The 22,608-nt window shown below is 38.1% G+C and overlaps 1 protein-coding gene and 1 long non-coding RNA gene across 2 annotated transcripts; both read left to right on the top strand.

Moving 5' to 3' along the window:
* Positions 1-2,059: 2,059 nt before the first annotated feature.
* LOC133779037 (uncharacterized) lies at positions 2,060-2,485 on the top strand. The gene has a single exon (XM_062219040.1). The coding sequence runs from the start codon at positions 2,060-2,062 to the stop codon at positions 2,483-2,485; it is 426 nt and encodes a 141-aa protein (XP_062075024.1).
* Positions 2,486-21,579: 19,094 nt separating this feature from the next.
* Positions 21,580-22,221, top strand: LOC133780350 (uncharacterized). The gene is made up of 2 exons (XR_009869248.1): positions 21,580-21,858; positions 21,961-22,221. It is a non-coding gene; the product is annotated as an uncharacterized LOC133780350 (long non-coding RNA).
* Positions 22,222-22,608: the final 387 nt, after the last annotated feature.

The following is a 22,608-nucleotide window of genomic DNA, read 5'->3' on the forward strand; positions in this document are numbered from 1 at the left end:
GGACCAGGATGATCAACCCTGGTTTATCCTCCTTTGAATCCTACATTTCCAACCTAAAAATCAAGCTTCCAAACTTCTTTCAAACCCCAAAATGAACCCAAATACCATATACACAAGTCCTAGGCATCATAACCCAAGTAACCCTAGCCAAAACTTCCATCAAATTCTCAACTTTCCACCTCAAAAACCAAACTGCAAACCAAATGAAAACAGAGCAAGAACTAAGGTTTTAATGGCCAAAAACTCACCTCAATCTCAGATTAGCACCCTTTTCAATGGTGGAACACAACCCAAAACCCTCAAGGCTTGGCTCCCTAGTTTGGTTCCTCAAAAAGAGCTTCAAAAATCAAGAAGAAAAGAGGAAGAAAAGATGAATGGTTGAAGGAGGAGATGATGCTCTATTTTGGTTCATCCTTCCACACCCTTCTAGTGGATAAATACAACCTTAGGGTGAAAAGACCATATTGCCCCTAAGTCTAATTAAAACCCTTAACAGCCCCCAAGGGCAAAACCATCCTTTCGCGCCTATCTCGTTAATCATAATTAACGCCCTCCAATTCTCAGTATTCTCAATATTCTCAAATGCTAATAAATCATATCCCATTACCCTTTAATTCCTGATAATGTTCTAATCACCAAAGCACCCTGAGACTCACCCCGAGCCCCAAAATTAATCCTGTTATGACCAGATCGATAACTTGCATTCACAGATCATCTCATGCCAAATGGCTCGAACAAATCCACATTAGAATGTGGTCTTATTCAAAATTCACCAACATGCATGAAAATACACAATTACACCCTCAACAGGCCAAATTACCAAAATGCCTTTATATTGAAATGTGGACCCATATGCATGCATTTATCATCATATAATAATATAATTCACATAAACATGCATATAATCATTTAATGGCATAATAAATCAATTATGGCCCTTTCGGCCTCCTAATCAAGGTCCTAAACCTTATTAGAGATTTTGGGGCATTACAATAAAACCATGAAATACTTCTTTAACCAAAAGGAATTAAATATGAGGCAACGACGGTGGTTGGAATTGGTCAAAGACTACGACTGTGAAATATCGTATCATTCGAGTAAGGAGAATGTGGTAGCCTACACCCTAAGTCGCAAGAACCAAGGGCAAGTTATGGCTATAAGAGGGGTATCTGCAAAATTGATGGAAGAAATAGAACGAGCGGGTATAGAGTTTATCGTGGGGGAATCAGCAAACCCGACTCTACATTCGACTCTAGTAGAAAGAATTAAAGAAGGTCAGAATAAAGACCTGCATATACAAAAGTATAAACAAGGGATTCAAGATTGAAATAACAAGGATTTCACCCTTAGTGACAGTGGGACAGTGAGGTACAAGGATCGAATATATGTGCCTGCAAAACCAGAGGTTAAGAAGGAGATTCTTAATGAAGCACATACTACTCCTTATTCATTACATCCAGGGACTACAAAAGTGTACCAAGACTTGAAGATGTTATATTGGTTGCCTAGAATGAAGAAGAACATAGTGGAATATGTCACTAGGTGCCTTACATGCCAGCAAATTAAAGCAGAGCACCAAAGATTGTCTGGTTTCTTACAACTGTTAAATATCCCATAATGGAAATGGGAAGAGATTCTATGGACTTCGTAATGGGGTTACCTAAGACCACAAAGCAACATGATTCATTATGAGTTATCATTGATATATTTACGAAATTAACACACTTTATACCTGTTAGAATAATATAGACAACAGAGCAGTATGCGAAACTTCTATGAAGGTTATAGAAAGCGATGGGTACTAAGTTGAAGTTCAATGCGACAGTCCATCCTCATAGATGGACAGAAGGAAAGAACAATACAGAATCTGGAAAACATGCTTAGAGCGTGTGTATTGGAATTCAATGGGTCATGGAGCAAGCAGCTTCCATTGATAGAGTTCTCATATAAAAATAATTATCACTTAACTACTGGAGTACCATCGTACGAGATGCTCTATGGAAGAAAATGTAGATCGTCAATTCATTGAGATGAAATGGGCAAAATTAAGTATTGAGGCATGGAAGTTGTACGAGAAGCGAATGAAGCTATTGCTAAGACAAGAGCTCGCATGATTCCTTCACAGGATAGAAATAAGAGCTATGCTAAACCTAAACGTAGACATGTCGAGTTCCAAGTTGGAGATCATGTATTCCTCCATGTTTCGCCTATGAAAGGGATTAAAAATTTTGGCAAGAAAGGAAATTTGAGTCATCGATTTGTTGGACCATTCATGATTTCAGAGAAAATTAGACAAGTGGCTTATAGGTTAGCCATGCCTCCAGCACTATCTGGAGTGCACAATGTTTTTCAAGTTTCCATTTTACATAATTATGTCTTTGATCCATCACGTATTCTTAGATATGAGACATTGAATGGGCAAGAAGACCTTTCTTACGAAGAAAAGCCAATGAAGATTTTGGAAAAGAAGGAAAGAGTGTTATGAAATATGACAATCAGGTTAGTCAAGGTTCTTTGGAGGACCGACTCTGTAGAATACACAACGTGGGAGTTGGAATCGACTATGTTGGAGCAATCCCAAGAATTGTTCAGGTAAATTTCGAGGACGAAATTTCATTTTGGAAGGGATAGTTGTAATATACGCTTCCGTTAGTGAGGGGTATTTTGGTAATTTGGCATGGGCCAGGGTATTACAGTAATTTATATGTTTTACGTGATACATGATTTAAGATATAATATGCATGTTTTATATGTATGCTTTATTTTATGGGGGTTAAAGTAGAAATATGAATTTTATGGTAGAAAGTGTAATTAAGGAAAGTCAAAACTATTAGCTTTGATAAAAAATAACAAAAATGGGCTTAAGTAATTACTGAGGAAAAGCTAGAGACTGGGGCTAGTATGGTAATTGGACTTTATATGATATATTATCATAAATAAATAAAAGATTGGGAATTAGGTCTAGGTTTCATACGATAGTCAGACATTTCTCAATTAAAATACGCAATAGAGTACAGAGCAAGAACACCTCTCTAGTTCTTTATATGGGTCTTTGAGGCTTAGAAATCCTGAGGATGACATGGAATTAGTGGTTTGGTGGACTAAGGATCACACGAAGGGAGTAAGGAATTGAGGACTGTGTCAGACCCACTGTGGGTAGAGCAGTGGTTGAATATGATTTCTTCCATCTTGGATTTCATGAGGGTGGAAGGGAATGAGAGAGTGGCCTCCGCCAGCTACATGTTGAGAGAAGACACCCGCATCTGGTGGGACGTTGTGTCCTAGAGGAAGGATGTGACAATTATAACTTGGGAAGAACTTAGAGACGCCTTCAATGAGAAGTACTACAATGTTGCAGTCTGAGTTGCAAAGGTGGATGAGTTTGTCAACCTGACTCAGAATCGGATGACAGTTACAAAATGCGCCTTGAAGTTTGACCGATTAGCAAAGTTCACGCCGGACTTGGTGCCTAACGATATGGCACGAAGGGATCAGTTTGTGCAGGGATTGAATGTTATGATTGCCCGTGATGTTAGGATAGCATTAGACCCGGGGACTACCACCTATGCACAGGTAGTGGAGAAGGCCCTTACAGTTGAGGGTGCCGAGGATCAACTATGGAGATAGGTTGCCACTAGGCATGATGCTCAGAGGAAGGTGCCTCCTTTTACTAGATCTTGCTAGGGTAGTAGCCTTAGTGAGCAAAAGAGAAAGGCCCTAGATTATTTTGTTCCTCTTGTCTTAGATAGGAGGGCACAAGGTGCTTTTAGTGGCCGTCAGGGCGGGGGAGACAACCGGAGGAGTTTCCCAGTGTGTCCTCGGTGCAGACGACGACATCAAGGAGAGTGCAGAATCAGAGCCTACTTTACTTGTGGGAGTATTAGGCATCTAAGGAAGGAATTCCCAAGAGCCAGGAAAGAAGAAATGAAGCAGAGTGATGGCCTTATTCTAGATAGAATATTTACCTTGACCCAGACTGAGGCTGAGGCTAGTCCCTCAGTCCTGACAGGTCAGATTTCTAGTGTTGGTTCGTCATTTACTGCATTGATTGACTCAGGGGAAACTCATTCATATGTATCTGCTAGAGTGATAGATCAGTTGTGTAGACCTAGTGATTTGTATGCTAGGGGATTTTGGACTTTGTTGCCAACTTGGGAAATAGTAGTCTCTAGGAGATGGGTTAGAGCATTACCAATAGAGATAGATTGTAGGGAGTTGTTTGTAGATCTAATTGAGCTAGCGATGGACAACTTTGATATGATCCTAGGGATGGATTGGTTATCAAAGTACGGGGCAATGATAAACTGCAAGCGAAGAATGGTGACCTTTGAACCAGAAGGGGAGGTACCCTTTGTATTGTGGGGACAGTGAGTGGACCACGAGTACCTATGATCTTGACACTAAAGGCTAGAGACCTAATGAAAGAAGGTTGCATAGTATTTCTAGAGAACATCGTGGATACCTCGAGGATTGTTTCGGTTGGATGGGATGAGACCAGATTAGTATGTGAGTTTCTTGCTATATTCCCAGCAGACTAGCCAAGGTTGCCACCACACCGAGAGATCGAGTTCGTCATAGAATTAGTGACAGGGGCGAAGCCAGTTTGTAGGACACCTTATAGAATGGCTCCGACAGAGTTGAAGGAAATGAAGATTCAGTTGCAGAAGTTACCAGACTTAGGATTCATCAGACCCAATTTTTCGCCATGGGGTGCTCTAGTGTTGTTCGTCAAGAAGAAGGATGGCTCCTTAAAAGGAAGTGCATTGACTACAGAAAGCTGAATAAGTTGACCATTAAGAAAAAGTACCCACTGCCTAGGATCGACGTCTTGTTTGACCAGCTACAAGGGAAGACGATGTTCTCCAAGATTGACTTTCGGTCCGACTTCCACTAGTTAAGGATTAGAGACAAGGACATACCAAAGTCTGCATTCTGCACGAGGTATGCACATTATGAATTCCTAGTCATGTCCTTTGGATTAACCAATGCCCAACAACCTTTATGGACTTGACGAATAGGGTCTTCAGGGATTATTTGGACAAGTTTGTGATCGTATTCATCGACAACATATAGGTGTACTTCTAGTCAGAGACAGAGCACGAGCAACATATTCGCCTGGTACTACAACAGTTGAGAGAGCATAGGTTATATGCTAAGTTTAGCAAGTGCGAGTTTTTGTTGCCCCGAGTAACATTTTTGGACCATAATGTCAGCAAGGAAGGGATTCTGGTGGACCCAAGAAAGATTGAGGCAGTAAGGCATTGGCCCAGCCTGAGCAGTGTACCATAGGTTAGGAGTTTTTTGGGATTAGCAGGGTATTATCGGCGGTTCATTGAGGGATTCTCCAGAACAGCTACACCATCGACTGAATTGACACGTAAGAAGACCAAGTATGCCTAGACATATAGATGTGAGAACAACTTCAAGGATTTGAAGCGGCGACTGATCACCGCTTCAGTATTGAGTCTGTCATCAGACAATGAGAAGTCTGTAGTCTACTACGATGCTTCGAGACAAGGATGGGTTGTGTATTGATGCAAGCTGGAAAGGTGTTAGCCTACGCATCGAAACAGTTGAAGGAGTATGAGCAGAGGTATCCCACACACGATCTGGAATTGGCAGCAATAGTATTCACACTGAAGGTTTGGAGACATTATTTGTGTGGCGAGAAGTGGAAAATATACACCAACCATAAGAGTTTGACGTATTTCTTTACTCGGAATGATATGAATATGTGCCAGAGGAATTGGCTAGAATTGCTAAAGGATTATGACTACGACATTCTATACCATCCTCGGAAGGCCAATGTGGTGGCCTATTCATTGATTCGGAAGGGCCCATGGTAGTTATTGAGTTCGAGACAAATATCAGAGAGGTTAGCTAAAGAGATGACCAGTGCAAGAATTGAATTGGTAGTTGATCAGCTAGCCAATATCTCACTTCGGTCTACGCTCCTTGAGAGGATCAAGGAAGCACAGAGGAAGAATCCCCAGTTGAGGAAGCACACAGAGGATGTCTTAGCCGGAGTGGCTAAGGACTTTTCTATTTCGGAGATGGGTTTACTGAGGTATAAGGGTCGATTTTGTGTTCCGATCGATTCTGATATCCGACAAGAGATTTTAGATGAGTCTCATATCACTCCCTATTCCTTATATTCGGGTACGATGAAGACGTACCAAGATTTGAGAACCTTGTATTGGTGGCCAGGAGTGAAGAGGGATGTGGTGGATTATGTGGCCAAGTGTTTGACTTGTTAGCAGATAAAGGCTGAACATCAGAGGCCAGCAGGGTTCCTGCAGCCATTAGGGATTCTGGAGTGGAAGAGGGAGGATATCACCATGGACTTCATTGTTGGAATACAGAAGACTGTGGGACAATATGATTTTGTGTGGGTGATTGTGGATAAGTAGACCTAATCAGCCCACTTTTTGCCTGTCAAGTCAACTTATACACTGGAGAAGTATTCTTAATTGTATGTGAAGGAAATTGTACGACTACATGGGGCTCCGAGGTCGATAGTATCAGTCAGTGACCCCACCTTCACCTCCATGTTTTGGGAGAGCCTGCAGAAGGCTACAGGTACTCTATTGCGGTTTAGTACCACCTATCATCCTCAAACAGATGGACAGTCTAAGAGGAAGATTTAGATACTGGAGGATATGTTGCGAGCCTGTGTTCTGGATTTTGGGGGATCTTGGAGTAAATATCTCCCTTTGATTGAGTTTTCATACAATAATAACTATCAGGCGATTATCGGGGGTGGCTCTGTGTGAAATGTTATATGGGAGGAAGTGCAAATTGCCCATACACTGGGATGAGATAGGTGAGAGAAAGTATTTAGGTCCTAAGGTTATTCAGAGGACCAATGAGGCAATTGAGAATATTAGAGCTCGAATGCTTGCCTCCCATAATCGACAGAAGAGTTACTCAGACTTGAGGCACACGAGTATAGAGTTTCAAGTGGGGGATCATGTGTTTCTCAAAGCTTCTCCCTTGAGAGGGGTGAAACAATTTGGAGTGAGGGGCAAGTTGAGCCCTAGCATTGTTGGCCCCTTTGAGATTTTGGAACGGGTTAGAGAGGTAGCCTACATATTGGCGATTCCTCCAGCTCTATAAGGGGTTCACAATGTATTTCATGTGTCCATGCTCCAAAAGTATGTATCAGATTCTACACACGTGCTGAGTTATGAGAACATGAAGCTAGATCAAGATCTATCTTATTAGGAGAAGCCAATTCAGATTCTAGACCAAGAAGATAAAGTTTTACAGAACAAAACTATTACCTTGGTAAAAGTACTGTTGAGGAACAACAAAGTTGAAGAGGAAACTTGGGAGCTTGAGATTGATATGCGGGATCGGTATCCCGAGTTATTCGGGTAAATTCCGAGGATAAAATTTCGGTAAGGAGTGGATAGTTGTAGCGTCCCAAATCTGCTAATAAGGCTTAGTGTCTTGATTAGCGTGCTAGGAGGGCAATAATTTATTTAATTATGTTAATTTGTGAATTAAATAATTATGTGATTAGAAATGCATGTGTTAGGTGAATTAAATATGCATGTGGGCCCAATTCTGTTAATAGGGGCATATTTGTAATTTTGGCCTGTTGGGGGTATAAATGTGAATTATATGTGTGTTGTGCTTGATACCACAAGATTTTGGTGATATATTTGTGATGCGTGGTCTGAGACGGTCCTAGGGAGCGGTATAGCGAAATAGACACAACGGGGTCGAGTACATGGCTCGGGAGGAGCCTAGAGGTATTTTGGGGATATAGTATGTGTCTGGGAATTACCAGGTAACGGGTAGTTATTTAATGATTGTTTAATTATGTCAGGGATTAAATGGAGATCTATAGGAACATTCGAGGAACTTGCGGGATGTGGCAATTGACGGGGTTGCCCTTGGTGTCATTAAGGGATTGAGGATAGACTTGGTGGTAGTTGGTCAATTTGGAGGTTGAGGTTGGGTTGGACTTACCTCAGACTCTAGAGTTAATCTAAAGAAAAGGGAGGAAACATCTAAACTCAGCACTCGCTTTCTCTCTCTTGGCTCTTTTCCTCTAATTGGTGTGTTGGAGGTGTTGATGTGCGCTTGAGGAAATTTGGCTAAGGTACTGAGGAATTAGAGACTTGAAGTGCTTGAGGATTAGCGTAAGGTTTAAGTTATCACAAAGGTAAGAGCCTAAACTTGATCTATTCAGTGTAATTCTGCTAAACTAAAAGCTTGCATGAGGGAATGGACTTTAGATTAGTTTTGAGTGTTGGTGAGGTTTTAGTTAAGTTCTTGAGGTGCTTGTATCACTTTTGCTGCGTCTTTTGGGGCTTGGCCACGACCCGCTTGAACTTCGAGGCTTGGGAGCCTCAGATTTTTGCACAGGCGCCGCAGCGCAGGCTGAGGTGCGTCGCGGCCCGTGTCCCCCGAATGTGAGATTCATGCTCTCTGACTTGAGCATGTTGCAGCCCTTAAGGGCTGGGCCGCGACTCAAATGGGAATTTTTGGCTATTTGAGGGTTTTAGGCTCGGGAACCCAAAAGTTAAGGCTCAGGAAGGATCCTATTGCCCGGTTTAGTAGGATTCGAGGTCTCGATGGCTAGTATTTTAATCTGAAGTTCTAAATTGATTAGAGATTGGTGGATATCTATTTATTATGGAGTTGTGACTAGGTTTTAACGTCAAATCTCGGGTTAGGGGTTCGTGCTCGGGATCGCATTAACTTGTCATCTCGAGACACAGGTAAGAAAATTGTTTGTGCCCATAGAGCAGGGCATGGCCCTATTGTTTGTGTTTAATATATGTGTGAATATCTTGGAATTCTTGTGCATGCTTATTACCGAACGACGTAGGCTGAGAATGGTGAAGAACACGAACAGTGAAGGCCGAGAACGACAAAAGGTCAGGTACGACAATGGGCTGAGATCAGCATTGAGCATGCTGAGTGCAGGCCGCTAGGGCGAGACCTTATAGGGTGTAGTCCACCCGCTCAGTGAAAACCCCGAACCCAGGGCCTGGTAAAGCACCTGGGAGCGTAGGTCGCTCTGTGTGTTAGTCTGTTGACTGTTTTGTTGTAAATTGTTGGATTGATATGTGATTTGTTATGTTTTGAGTTTTCTTGTTAGGCTCTGGCTCACGGGTGCTCTATTGTAACATCCCAAATTTCCTAATAAGGCTTAGGGCCTTGATTAGGGGCCAGATTGGCAAATTATGGGTTTTATATGATTAAACGTGAATTAATTGTCATTTATGTGTATATGTGTATATCATTACTTGATTATGTGAGTTATTTTATAATATTACTAGATATGATGTTTAGGTGTATTAAATTTGCATGTGGGTCTGTTTCTTATTAGAAATACATTTTCATAATTTTGACCCGTTATGGGTATATTTTAATATATATGTGACATATGTGTGATACCACATTATTGTGTGGATATATTTAGATTATTCGGCATGAGGCAATCCTAGTGAGAAAATTAGCGAAAAAGTCACAACGAGAATAAATACCCGGCTCATGGTAGGCCCAAGGTTATTATGGTAAATTAACGCATTGCTGGAAATTATTGAGTGATGGGGATTTATTTGGTGTATTGGAGATAACTAAGGTTTATTTAATGAAATGGTGAGATGAGATGGTGAAAGACCGAAATGCCCTTGAAGGCATTAAGTGGCAAGTTATGGGCTTAAGGGCATATTGGTCATTTACTATGTTGGGGATTGGTATACTTAGGCAACCTAGAACTCTGCTGAGTTCCAAAGGAAACAAGCAAGTTCAGCAACTCTCTCTCCCTTCCGTATGTAATGACCCAACTATTTCTAAGACCTCGGACCATTAAAAACTACTAGACTTAGCTACTACTTTTGGAGAAAACATAAGAAAAAAAGTCATAACTTTATTAAAACTCTAAAATAATTTTTGTATCAATAACATGAAATTATAAATTAAAATGTAATATGGCATGGGTACCCATTGTTTGTAAAACATAAAACATAACTTTAAATCAATTGTTCAAAACTAAATGCGGAATTACAAAAGAAGCATAATTTCAAAAGACTAAATAAATGTCATCCTCGATCGACACGCAGTCCATTCTTCCTTAACACACAAGCCAAGATACCAAGAATCCTTCCACCTCCATAATCACTTTCCTGCATCACACTAAAAAATAAAGGAGTGAGTCTAATGCCCAGCAAGGAAAATCTACTAACAATATACATCATAAATCAAAAGCATAAGACTATATCATAGCCACATACTATAAAACATATATCACAACTCTAACCCATGATCATGGTAATCTTGGGGTTTGCTATCTAAGCAACTATATGCCCCAAGCAACATAAAAACATTGGGGTTTGCTGGCTAAGCAACTATAAGCCTCAAGCGACATAAAAGCATTGAGGTTTGCTAGCTAAGAAACAATAAGCCCCAAGGACTACAAGACATATTCATATATATCATAACATAACATATCATATCATAACATATAAGCATATAAAATTTATCCTATTTTCCTTACCAAAAGTCGGGATATTTGGAAACAAGAACGAGATTTAGAAACTCCTATAAACCAACAGTAGAAAAGGGTGAGAATCTTTAAGAATAAAGATGAATATGGGAACTAAACCATCAAGAAGAAACTTACCAAGAAAGACCTTAAGTTTCCAGAACTTAAATACCTAATCAAGAATCAATAAAAAGAGTTAGGATCTGAATAAAAGAAACTAAAGAAAACTAAAGAATTATATAGAACTAAACTTAAGGAATATGAATACCTTGAATGACCTTATGAATTGGTCTAAAACCCAATGCCAAAATCACACTATTTCTCACTTCCCAAGTGTTTATAAAAGCTTAGAATGATTAAAGCTTTAACCCAAAACCCAAGTGTATCTCTCTATAGTAACACTAGCACCTTGGAGGCTCTGGTCAACCTCTTGAAGAATGAAGAAAATGGTTGAGTACGAGGTCCTATTTATAGAGTTCAAGGAGTGAAACTAACCCCTTTTAATTTGAATAAATAAATGATTATAAAATGAACAAGATTTGAATTTTCGTTCAACTAACGCCCAGAACTCGAAAAAACCTTCAAAGGCAGGTCTAAGTGGTTAAGGCTATTTTTGAAATTCAAAAAGTCAAACTTTCAAAAATCAACACTATGGGAAATATATCGCCCCCTATAGGCGATATATCGTCTCTACCCGGATCCCCAACCCCTGCTCGTACTTCGTGCAAAGTCGACGTGTTTTCCGTATCTTCCGTTAGGTGATATATCGGCCCCTATGCTGCGATATATCAGCATACGTAGATATATTAAACATGTATTTGCACTTTTTTAGCATAATTTGAATTAGATAAATTGCTTTGACTGAGTCATAATACGATCCTAACAGCTGCTGGAAGGTTCTAGAGCTTCTAGATCTTTCTTTTATTAAAAATTATTCATCAAAATACTTAATTCCTTAAAAATCATGATTATGACAAGTGTCATACTCTTATTGGCTCTATCTAAACCTTAGGTTATAATAAATAATATATCTATGACCAGCCATATTAATCAAACCTTATGTTATAATTAATACTCTTAAACTATAGGTTAAACTTATAAAATCCATAACTGTTGCTATGAGTTTCCAACTAAGTCCTGACTTGAACCAAAATCCATGGTAACTAACATACTACTAACTACTACTACTACTATCCAACTAGGCTAAGTAAACATTCTAGGACTTTACACCATACTCCCCTCTCTCTCTCATAGGGTTTGAAGTTTTGGAAAGAAAGCTTGAATTTTCGGAGTGGAGTTTTGGATTTAAGGCTTGGGAAAGGTGTAGGCAAGCTAGGGGATTGCTAAGAACCCATCTTCAGCGAGTAAGGTTGTCACTAAGGCTCAGGAATGGATCGTACTAGGGGGTCTCTTACATCCAGTGCTTGGACCAAAGGTAAGAAAACTGCACCCGATACGTGAAATGTATGATTGGGGCTTGGCCCATTTGTTAGATGTATACATGATTAGGGCTTAGGCCCATTTGATGAGCATGAATATGATTATGCCAGTGTATATCTATTTTAGTATATTGTAATGCATTGTACATGTGTGTATGATGAAAGTATTATGTGATTGTTTGTTATAATTAGGAAGCTCGGTTTATGAGCCGAGAATTTGTCTTTTGCATCTGATTTAAGTTCGACCTACTGGTTGAGGGCATACTTGATTTAAAAGGGTTTGACTTATAAGTCGAGGGTCTGTGAGGCTCAACTAATAAGTTGAGGGTCTGTGAGGCTCGACTTATAATTCAAGGATCTGCAAGACCCAGTTTATGAGCCGTTAACAGCATCATGCGCATTGAGCGCAGGCCGCCATGGCTGGGCCACCCCGTGAGTGCACTAAGAACTTGACTGGCTTGGATGCCATATGAATAAGTGGGAGTGCAACACACACTTGTGTGACCCTATGGCCACTCATCCGTGCAATGTTTATGCTTGATTCCAGTTATTACTACTAAGCATGTTGTTATACTTTGAGAGCTATTTGAATATGTTTTCTTGCTTAGGCTATTGGCTCATGGGAGCTTTGTGGTGTAGGTAAGGGTAAGGAGAAGCTTGGCCAGCAATGAGTTCGAGAGCGATAGCAGTGATGTGTACATATGCCATCTGTTCAACTACCACGGCCGAGGTATCACAGAGGAGCTAAGGTCGAACCCTGTTTTGCCGCTTAGGCCGGCTTATTTTGTAATCTCTGGATTGTAACAAACTCTTAAACTTGTATTTTGGGATCTCATGTAAAGACTGAAGTTTCCTTTTAATGAAATTTTTTACTTCTTGACTAAAATTTTTAATACATGAACCCTTAATGGCTTAATCACATGTTTAGTCCAAATGACTCATTTAGGGAGTCCAGCACTAATTTTAAACACACTTAGTAACAGACCCTAATTAGCAGGGTGTTACATCTATGGTGCATGTAAAGGCAAGAGAAAGGTCGACCAACCATAAGTTGGAGAGCATGGAGCGGCGTGTATATGTTCGGCCTACGTGGCTGCCATGGCTAAGGTTGTTTGAGGAATTACTCTAAGTGGCTAATTTTGTCGGTTAGGTTGACTTTATTATTATTATTAACTTTTGAACTGTAATACATTTTGTGATAGTATTTTGGGATCCCAAATGTATAACTTTTATGATTTTAATGTATGTCCAAATCCTTATATCCAATGTTTTCAAATGAGTCTTTATTTCAATTCAATCACACTTTTTAACCTAAAACCTCGAATAGCCAGCTAATGGCACATTTATAAATCTAATGGTAATGGCTCTAAGGTAGTAGGGAATTACAATAGACTATAGTTTTGATGTATTTATTTTATTACAAGGTGCTAAACTCATCCAATAGAAATGATGATTAGTAGTGGGCAGTTTTGGAAGTCCAATGTGAGTTACTGGTTCCTAAATGCACGCATGTGTGACAACACATCTCAACACATGTAATGACCTAACTACTCTAGACTTTTGGACCATTAATGAAAACTATACATAAACACTAATTCTTAATAATACTTACAAGTGATAAGATCATAACTTTATTAAAACTTAAAAAAAACAAAGGTTAAACTTACATAAACTCAAAGCAGGATATGAGATCCCATTGTTTTAAAAAGGAAAAACATAACTTAATTGTAATAAAAATGGGATTACATAAATAGGTGCGGAAAAATACACATAAACCATAAAACAAAGACTTCATCCTCGAAACCGAAACTCTCGACTCCTTGAATCCATTCCGCCTCAATACACATTCCCCAAGCATCCAAGAACCTTTCCACCACTATAGCTATTTTCCTGCTCATATAAACATAAAAGGAATGAGCCTAATGCCCAGCAAGGAAAATCTAACATATAGCCATATACATAAAAATTCATAATGCAACATAAAAACATACCATAACACTTATGTCACATACTATAATGGCCATTATTACTTGGGGTTCCATAAACTAAGCAAGTCATATGCCCATTAGATTAGTGGGGTCTTGCTAGCTAAGCAAGTCATATGCCCATAATCTAGTTGGGGCTTGTTTGTCATATAGGTCATATGCCCAAGTCTACAATCATACTTAACATAACATATTACATAACATAGAATCATAAGATAACATATAAAAGCATATAACACATAAATCCTATCCTATTTTCCTTATCAAAATAACCGGGATATGAGGACTGATTCGGGACCTTGGAACACTCCTAAAAACCATTTATAATATGGTAAGTATTTTGAAGAAAAGGGATGAAAGTGAAAAAGGGACTATGCTATCAAAATATACTTACCAAAAACCTTGTGCTTAAGAACTTGGATTTCCTAACCAAGAATAAGAATAAGGTTAGAATGAGTAGAAGACTATGAGAATTTTTAAAGAACATAATACAGAAATGGACTAGAGTTTGGGATACCTTGAGTACTTCTATGATCAATCTAAACCTTGAACCGAAATGTGAATAAACCTTACTTCCCCAAGTGTTTGATAAGCTTGTAGTGATCAAGCTTATAATTCCCAACCCAAGTGTTTACACTCTCACACTCACCTAGCAACTTGCAGCCTCTGAACTTAGAGTAATAAATGAATAAATGGCTGGGTACTAGGTCCTATTTATAGAGTTTAGGAATGAAGAGATCTTCATTTAACTTGAATAAAAATAATGGCTTTTTAAGTGAAAAACATTTGAATTATCGTTCAGCAGAGGCTGAAGACTCGTTCAAAAGATGCTGAACTTATCAAGAGGTTGAAGGTTTGAATGGAGAACGATTTCGAAAAATTTCAAAATATGCTGAGAGGGGCAATATATCACCCCCTGTAGGCGATATATCGCCTGGGCCAGTATGCCCGAGGCAATCGTGCATCGTTTCGTGTTTTTCGTATCTTCGTGCTGCGATATATCGCCATCTATAGCTGCAATATATCGACATACGCTGATTATTTAAACACGAAATTACACATTTTTAGCTTAATTTGAATTGAGTAAAAAGCCTTGACTAAGCCCTCAAACGTTTTCAAAGCTGCTGACTGACCTTAGGGTATTCAAATTTTAACCTTAATAAATTTAATCCTCAAAATACTTAATCATCATTAAACCTATACATGACATGTGCTATTATCCTATTGGTTCTTATCTAAACCTTATACTATAATAAATATTATCCTCAATATCAGTCATATTAATCAAACCTTAGGTTAAAATTAATATTCTTAAACTATAGGTTAAACTTAGAAAATCTACAAGTACTACTATGAGTGTCTAAATAAATCCCGGTCTGAACCAAAAATCCACAGTCATAAAGATAATACTATTATTACTATTATACTACTATCTACTTAGCTAAGTAAAGTTCTTGGACTCTACAACACATGATTTTGGTGCTTAGTTGTAGAGTCCACGAACTTTACTTAGCTAGTTAGATAGTAGTATTATAGTAATTATAGTATTATCTTTATGACTGTGAATTTTTGGTTCAGACCGGAATTTATTTGGACACTCATAGTAACACTTGTAGATTTTCTAGGTTTAACCTATAGTGTAGGAATATTAATTTTATCCTAAGGTTTGATTAATATGACTGATATTGAGGATAATATTTATTATACTATAAGGTTTAGATAAGAACCAATAGGATTTTAGCATATGTTATGCATGGGTTTACTAATGATTAAGTATTTTGAGGATTTAATTTATTAAGGTTAAAGTTTGAATGCTCTAAGGTCAGTCAGCAGCTTTGAAAACGTTTAAGGGGTTAGTCAAGGTTGTTTTCTCAATTCAAATTAAGCTAAAAATGTGTAATTTCGTGTTTAAATAATCAGCGTATGCCGATATATCGCAGCTATAGGGGGCGATATATCGCAGCACGAAGATACGAAAAACCCGAAACGATGCAAGACTGCCTCGAGCATACTGGCCCAGGCGATATATCGCCTACAGGGGGCGATATATCGCCCCTCTCAGCACATTTTGAAACTTTTTGAAATCATTCTCCATTCAACCCTTCAACCTATTGATAAGTCCAGCACCTTTTTGAACGAGTCTTCAGCCTCTGCTGAACGATAATTCAAAATTTTTTCACTCAAAAAGCCATTATTTTTATTCAAGTTGTTCTTGAGCAAAAGGTTTTGGTAAGTATATTTTAAAAGTATAGTTCCTTCATCTCTTTCATCTCTTTTTCTTCAATAGACTCACCCTTTCATAAATGGTTTTTAGGAGTGTTCCAAAGTCCCAACTCTGTCCTCATATCCCGGTATTTTTGGTAAGGAAAATAGGATAGAATTTATATGTTATATGCTTTTATATGTTATCTTATGTTTTTATGTTATGAAATATGTTATGTTATGTATGTTTGTAGGCTTGGGCATATGACCCATATGACTAACAAGCCCCAAATGGATTATGGGCATATGACCTGCTTAGCTAGTAGGACCCCACTAATCTAATGGGCATATGACTTGTTTAGTCTATGGGACCCCAAGTAATAATGGCCATTATAGTGTGTGTATGATATAAGTGTTATGTTATGTTTTTATGTTTCTTATGAAATTTATGTATATGAACTATGTGTTAGATTTTCCTTGCTGGGCATTAGGCTCATTCCTTTTTGTTTATATGTGCAGGAAAATAGTCTTAGTGGCGGGAAAGGTTCTTGGAAGCTTGGAGAATGTGTATTGAGGCGGAATGGATTCAAGAGCCGAGCGTTTCAATTCGAGGATGTAGTTTTTGTTTTTTTATGGTTTTTACATGTATTTTTCCGCACTTGTTATGTAATCCCTTTTTATTTTAAATTATGTTATGTTTTGTTTTTAAAACTATGGGATCCCATATCCTACTTGAGATTTTATGTAAGTTTAACTCTTATTTTTACAAGTTTCTTAATAAAGTTATGGTATTTTCACTTGTAAGTTTTATTAAGGGTTAGTATGTATAGTTTTCGTTAATGGTCCAAAAGTTCAGAGTAGTTGGGTCATTACATTAGTGGCTCTATAGGTTAGGTCACACTAGTAAAGGAAATGGAGTCCTTATAATTTTTAATTGGGAAATTAGAAGAGGTTAGAAGTCACCATTTGTTTCAGCCTCTATTCAAACTAGACACAGAAAGTGAAACCAAGAGAAAGTTGAGTGATTTGCTCTACATAGTTTCGGTTCAAGGTCTCACCACAAGGGTATGTGTTTTGATCACTCTCTTTTCCTTAATTGCAGTTTGATTTATCATCTAAGATCTCTTTAATCTCATGTAGGAAACTAGAACAAGCGGAAAAGAGGAACATTTCTAGTTTGAGAATTGTTAAGACAGCATCAAGATGTAAGTTTTGATCTTGTCTTCCTCTTTGATTTCGGGTTTGGTATGTTCTTAGAGGTTTTGTTTCTGTTTGTAGAGCCTTAGAAACTCTAAGAGAGGAAGGGAAATCTCTCACAAAGGGTTTATCTACAAGAATAAGAATTTCTACTTTTCTCTTAGTCATTTTCTTTTTCTTCATAGTAATGGATGTCTTGAAGTTTGGTTTTGTATAAAAATTATGGGTTGTTTTCGGTAAGCCCATATCTAAATTTGTTATTTAAAGTGTTGATATTAGATAGAATAATATCAAAATACGCAGCGGAAGGTAGGAGAGAGGATTTTCAAAAATTATCAATGCAAGCTAGGTTCATACATATACATTAAATTAACACATACAAGGATATAGAGATTAACTCTCGTAGCCTATCAAGTCTCCTTGAATCTATTCGTAAGAATCAACATTTTCCTATCCAAGTTGAAAGCTCACACCTATCCTTCCAAGTCGTTCATCTAACACATAAAGATGTGTGTGGGCATGTAGGATTCACAGGTTGATTTTAGGCTCTCTAGATATTCTCAGAACATGAGATCTAGAGAGATTTGAGAAGAGAGAAGACTATGAAAACTACTAGAATTTTAGGCTTCAAAATTCTATCATTTCTTTTCTTTGAAAGAGACGGATAACCAAAAAAGTACTGACCTGAAAAGTATCACTTCTTTTCAAGTTTATAAAGATAATTAAAACTATTTCAATTATCTTTATTTATTTAAATTAAAACTAATCAGTTTTAACTTATTTTAATTATTTAATTTAAAACATATTTAAAAAGAATAATTAAATAAACAAATTAATTTTGAAAGTCAAAATTCAAATCACAGGGATGTGACACACATGTGTGTTGCGCCACTCACTGTCTTGCACAGTGAGTGGCGTGTGTTACTTATATGTTATCCCCATTTGTTTCTGTAATTAATTTTAAGATAATATATTTATTCCCAAAATAAATATGAGTTAAATAAAAATTAATCATATCTTAAAAACTACCAATTTTAAATAATTATCGTATAATAAGATAATAAGTAATATGACGATAATAAGTAATTATTCCAAATATTAATCCAAACATGATTAATATTTATTTTGAACTAATATGAAGTTTTCAAATAGAAACTAATTAGTTAATTAATTCACAATTAATAAATAGCCCATAATTATCACATAAGTATCTCTTTGCCTTGGAAAATCAATTCCTTTGCAATTTAGCACTTTTATCTATTAATCTTCCTTGTTACATCTTTACCCTTGATTGTGGGAAAGAGGTGACCCGGGGATCATGGGCTTATAATATGAAGCTCCAATAAACAAGATTATTAATCAAACTCTTCAATTCAATAATCTTATTTATTAATTCCATTATTACTCCACTATAAATATGGAATTGCACTCTAAGTATTTATAGAATTATATTTACAAATTTTCTCTTGTAGTCCATTGATGTAATCAATAAATGTAGTTGTGTCCTCCATTTATTGGTTCATTAATTAGAGTTGGTCCAAATTACCATTTTACCCTTCTAATTAGCCCTTGTTCCATAAGTACCATTAATTCACTAGCAAATAATTAATCTATAACCAAATTATAGATTTGAGCTCAATAACTATTCAGTCCCAGAATTAACCTTTAGGGGAACCAATATTCGATTCATTAGGAAAGTATGGATTCCATTATTGTAAAATCATGTTCCTAGTCATTCATGATATCGATCCTCCAAAACAAAAGTAACTAGCCTCATTAGATTAAGAGACCTTAACGAATGAATCAAAAGATCCAATAAGCATAACAAGAGTTCATGATCACTCAAGATTTAGACTGATCTACAAATGATCATCTATTATGATATGAATTAAATCATTTTGCCAAACGGTAAGTTTATATTAATTAAATCATTATGCCAAACGGTAAGTTTATAAAGATAGTTAATTCATTCGGTCATGTCATATATAATCACTATTATATACAGCACATTTACCAAGATGTATATCCACATGAATAATCTGAATCTAGATTACTTGCTTCCCATATGCTTAGTAAATTGTACCAGCCACCATTCATTAAAGATTCCTTACTTGAATACGTTGCTGTCTATTTTTTCATTATATATGATCTTAATTCTCTCGTATTAATACAAGATCATATTCTTATAAACGAATATGGAATTTTATGATATTTATACAAATTATTCAAATAATAATTATAACATTCAAATATAATAAAATTATACTTTCAATTAAATCAATAAAATGTCTTTTCACATGCTTTTAGGGCATAAACCCTGACATAAAATGTTAGAAAATTGATGTTAAATTGGTCTCTTAAAGTGCTAGAGGTTTAGATATAAGTTTGGAAGAGATCTATGGGGTGGTTATTATTGTTGGTGGGCGGTTACCACATAATTTTTGCACCACCACCGGTTTCTATGGAGGATGATCGACAGTGTGGTGCCATGTAGCCACGGCCTGAGGTATTTAGCACCCTATGGGACTATTGTGTTCGTGTGGGTGCCTAAGAATTAGTGTAGAACTAGCTCCTTGGGATTTGGTGCTTTGGCCGAGAGGTATAACCACCAAGGGGTGGTGGTTATGGTGGAAAACCACCACCAAGGGAGGTGGCAATGATGAGGATGATGGTGGTGGTGGTGGTGGAGGTGGTGGTGGTGGTGTGAGAATGACTCATGTAACGACCCAAATTCACTAATAAGGCTTAAGGGCCTTGATTAGTGTGCCAGGAGGGCATTACTGGAATAATTGTGATTTAATGAGTTATTATATGTTTAATGATGCTTATATGATAATTGATTATATTATGTGGTAATATGATATGTGATATATGCGAACCACATTATGATGTGGATAAATCTGCAACCGGCGACTCGAGGCGATCCTAGGGCTAGATAGCGGGAAAAGTCACAACGGGGTATTATAATTAACTTTGGGAAAGTCAGGGGTATTTTAGGTATCAGGTAGTGATTTAGACTATCGGGTGATGAAAATAAATAATTGGAGATATATTTGAGGTTAGGGTGTCTAGGCGGGAATATTGGGGGATTTTACCATTTCGGCCTCGGGGATGGTTCCGGTACCCCGAGCCTCGGGATTAAGTTAATGGATAAGTTAGACTTAAGGAAGCCTTTAGAAGAAAAAAAAACAAACCGACTAAGTATTTTCTCTAAGCTCACTTACACGCTCAAAGGAAACCAAGGAGAGAAAAACACAGAAAACTTAAGGGAGAAGCAAGTTGGAATTCTGAGATTTGTAGAGTGGATTTGGGAGTCTAGCTCAGGGGTTTAACCAAGGAATTGGAGCAAGATTTAAGGTAAGCATCTAACTCTGTTTTCTGTGGTTGAATTATGAATTTTAGCTGGGTTTTAGTTAAGTGCTGAAGCAAGTTTAGTTGTGATGTTCTAAGGCAGAATTAAGAAGGGAACTTGGGGACCTAGCTTGGCCACAGCTTGGTGAAGTGATTCTACAGCAAAGGTGAGTTCTAACTCCAAGTTTAGAGGTTCTAGATTGTGTTTGAGTGGTTGGTTTGGGTGTTTGTAGCACTTGGGTTTCAGAAATGGAAAGGAGCGGATTAGAGTGTGATAGACTGTGTTTTCTTGGGAATTATGTTGCTTAGATCATGTTAAAGAAGTTGGGAGTTAATTGGTTTTGATTTGGGGGCTTTGGGATATCTTAAGGTGAGGTTTAGAGATTGAAAATGGTGGTTTTTTTCAGGGTTCGAAGGGTCGGGCCGCGGCATGGTTCTTGGTGAGCCGCGGCCCTTCAAAGTTGTTGCATGCTGAGGAAGGAGGGCGGGCCGCGGCATGGTCCAAGCAATGCCACGACCCTTTCCTATTTTTGTGCCTTGGATGGCTCTGTTTGGGGGCCATGCCGCGGCATGGGTGGCCTATGCCGCGGCGCTTAAGGGATTTTGGGATTTTAAGATTTTAGGCTTGGGAATTTAACCTAGGGTGCTCGGGGTTGAGTCTTTTACCATATTTGGTGAAGTTCAATGTTCTGAGTGCTAGAACTTGGCTTGGAAGCTTATTTAAGGTTGTTAATGGTGTCTTTCTTCATGGTCATGACCAGGTGTTAAGCTAGGGCTCGAGGATCGGATCGGATCGCGCTCAAGGAGCATCGCCTGTAGCTAACTCTGCTGAAAGCTAAAGGTAAGAAAACTGTACCTGGTTGATTATATGAGACGGGACTAAGGGCTCCCTATAGTAAAAGCTTGAAAGGGTGGTATTATGCCATGCAAGCCATTTAGTGAACCAACGGCCTAAGGGTGCCAAGGGTCTCACTAGCGCACAGGGCGCGGCTCGGCCACTGGTAGCCGAGGACAGCTTATTATGCACTGAGCTTGGTTTAAGCGGGCCAGAGTCAGTGGGTTAAACAGAGGGCGCGGCCTAAGTCGTCGGCCCTGATTATTATGTGATATGAGCAGTATATGTGGTAGAATGTATCTTGTATTGGATTGTATATGCTGATTATCTGTTGTGGACTATCTAGTGAGTTTACATGCATACTGAGCTATTTGTCTGTTATTATTGTTTCAGTTATCTATGATGTTTTCTTGCTGGGCCTTGGCTCACGGGTGCTACGTGGTGCAGGTAAAGGCAAGGGCAAGTTAGATCAGCCCTGACTGGAGAGCTCGGCGAGCGAAATGTACATAGCCAGGTGCTCGGCCGCCACGGTTGAGGTCTAGGCAAGGACATGGAACCTAAAGACTGTCTGTTTTGCCTTAGTATGGCTAGTGGATACTTATGTACTTTTGGAAGTCTGTAAACTTATTTTAACTTTGTGTTTATGGGATCCCTTGTTTATTACAGTTTAAATATATGAAATGAGTCTTTTGAGACCGAAACCTTTTTAACCATAGATCTTACATGTCTAGTGACACGTTTTCAAATTAATGACTTGACTAGCAAGTCCTGCACCTTTATAAGTACACAGTGTAGCGGTCTTGGCTATCCAGGGCGTTACAACTCATGTGAGTACAAATGGTGTGGGCCGAAAATCACTAAAACCAACTAAGTGCTCGGGAAACGTTGCATGCGCCATGCATGGCTATGTATGTGCACACAAGAGACCAAAATTGTAATTTGGTCTCGATACTTTTTATATTTTACGTAGGGCTTAGGGTTAGTAAACCCAAATCCCAGGAATTAATCTTGGAATTTGATTAATTTTAAGAAGTCAAGTTTAATAATTTAACGAGCAATAGGCGTAGGAACTAATTACTTGAAATTCGAGTCATA

This window comes from Humulus lupulus, chromosome 5 (genome assembly GCF_963169125.1).
Source record: "Humulus lupulus chromosome 5, drHumLupu1.1, whole genome shotgun sequence".
NCBI lineage: Eukaryota > Viridiplantae > Streptophyta > Magnoliopsida > Rosales > Cannabaceae > Humulus > Humulus lupulus.